Source organism: Morus notabilis, unplaced genomic scaffold (genome assembly GCF_000414095.1).
Source record: "Morus notabilis unplaced genomic scaffold, ASM41409v2 Scaffold4600, whole genome shotgun sequence".
In the NCBI taxonomy this organism is placed as follows: Eukaryota; Viridiplantae; Streptophyta; class Magnoliopsida; order Rosales; family Moraceae; genus Morus; species Morus notabilis.
Genome location: NW_010366903.1, coordinates 1,824 through 3,765, shown reverse-complemented (window position 1 = coordinate 3,765; position 1,942 = coordinate 1,824). Strand labels below are relative to the sequence as shown.

The window sequence follows — 1,942 nt, the reverse complement described above, 5'->3', positions numbered from 1 at the left end:
CGATGCATTTATTGGAGAATTATTAGGCCGTTTATTCGTATAAAATTTTTAAAAACAGTCGTATATGAAAAATTCTCAGTGATATCTCAATTTAAATTAACGAAGTAAACTGACTTTAAATGGATTTTAAATGCACTATCAAATGCAATAAGAATTATCTAGGCCAAACGAAGAACAGAAAATCTAGGAACTAGGAAGCTTCTAAAGGAAAACATGGATTATTTTTTCATTTATATATATTTTCTTTCTTCTAGACGTGTCAATTCACTTATCTTCAGTTTGTTGCAATTTTCTTTAACTGCAATTGCACAATGATCAAATTTTTCTAATGCCTGCCGTTTTGAACGGTTTTGTATTTGCAGGGTTTTCAACCATGAGTCTTGCTGCAATCTTGTAAGGGATAAATTTGGTCCTGAACTGGACAAGGGTGAGGAACATCAGGTTATCATTCCTACTGATTTTGTTCGTCAAATTTCTTCGGCTGGATCGGAGGGGGATTGGATGGAGCCATCCATTTGTATGTGTAATTCCAAAATGCTGCAACGTTATGGATCGGAGAGAGTTTATGATGCTTTTCATTTGTTGCGGACCGAGCCATTAGTGCAGGTGCCTTTTTATTTTTTCAAGTTCTCAGAAGATGCTTGCAAATGAATTTAAACAAAGGATAATCTTTCTGAAAGTCATATCTTGATGTGGGAAGGAACTTAGCATCATGAGCAAGATCGGAGTTTCACTCGTTATGTTATAATAGTTTTCCCGAATATGCGCAGAGCAATCCTCATAATGAATGTTGTCTGCCCCACCCCCCATCCCATGTTTTGGAGGAAGACATGTCAAATCTCATGTTATTTGTGTCCAATGAACTCACTTTTGTGTTCAATTTTAGTAGAGAGCTATTTGTTTCAATAGTGCATTTCTTGTGTAGAAAATGGTCAAATCCTTATCATCGGATGAGGCGGTTTGGAATGCAGTTCGGAACAATGAGGCGGTGAGGGAGCTCAGAGACTCGTTTTACTCGGGTTAGAATGAATTCTAGTTATTACATTTGCATCTCATTTGTTAGTTGTTACTTGTTCCTCTTTCAATCTCTTTTGGATTTGTTATTTTTTTAGTAGCTTCTAAGTCGTGTTAAAGGATGAGAATTTCCTGCAGAGGATAATAGGCCCAAGAGTCCGGATGAGAGACCTGAGGACGCCAATGAAGAAACAAATATAGTGAAATGGATTTTCGATGGCACTAGATCAAAAATCATGGAAGTGGTTGAGAAGATTACGAAGTTTATGAATGATCTGTTTCAACCTCCAGAGAACGAAAAGACAACATCCGATTCAGGAAGCACTGATCTTTTTAAGGAGAAGCTGAGGACATCATTCATGCTCTCCATTATGGTACTACTGGTTGTGGTGCTTGCTCGAGCCAACAAGGCTTGACCATAAATCCGACGACATTACTGGTGGATCGGGGAATTGCCTCCAATTGTCGACTTTCTCGTCTTTTGATTTTTGTTTTTTTGTTTTTTTTTGAATTCTCTTGTGCTCTGTCTCTCCTTTTCATTTCCCTTGAATATGGATTGTGGACGTGCATGTAGCTGGTTTTTTTAAGTTCTACCGTTATTTTGAATAAAGTTCCTTTGGAAAAGCAACGAGTTAAGAGCACGTAAATAGTTGACAAGAGCAATACCCTCTTAGCAGAACAAGAAAAAAGCAATAATGCCTAGCAAAATGATAAGAAGGGTCAATTTTTCCTGTTCATCTACTCGAGCCTCTTCAATTCTATAACTTGAGTTTTATTTATTTATTTATTTATTTATTTTCCAACTGCGGTGGAGGATACAAACATCCTGGGAGAGGGGCGTCAATTTACCGTTACGCTATGTCTATTACCGCTATAACCAGAGATCTTTGTCACTTCAAAAACAAGCTCAATCTCATAATGCAAATTG

The 1,942-nt window shown here is 37.2% G+C and overlaps 1 protein-coding gene across 1 annotated transcript; it reads left to right on the top strand.

Moving 5' to 3' along the window:
• Window positions 1-362: 362 nt before the first annotated feature.
• On the top strand, window positions 363-1,647 carry LOC21384085 (the record flags this gene model as incomplete). Its single annotated transcript, XM_024174322.1, has 3 exons — window positions 363-606; window positions 926-1,019; window positions 1,153-1,647. Coding segments are annotated over 3 exons (616 nt in total), but the record flags the coding sequence as incomplete, so codon positions are not given.
• Window positions 1,648-1,942: the final 295 nt, after the last annotated feature.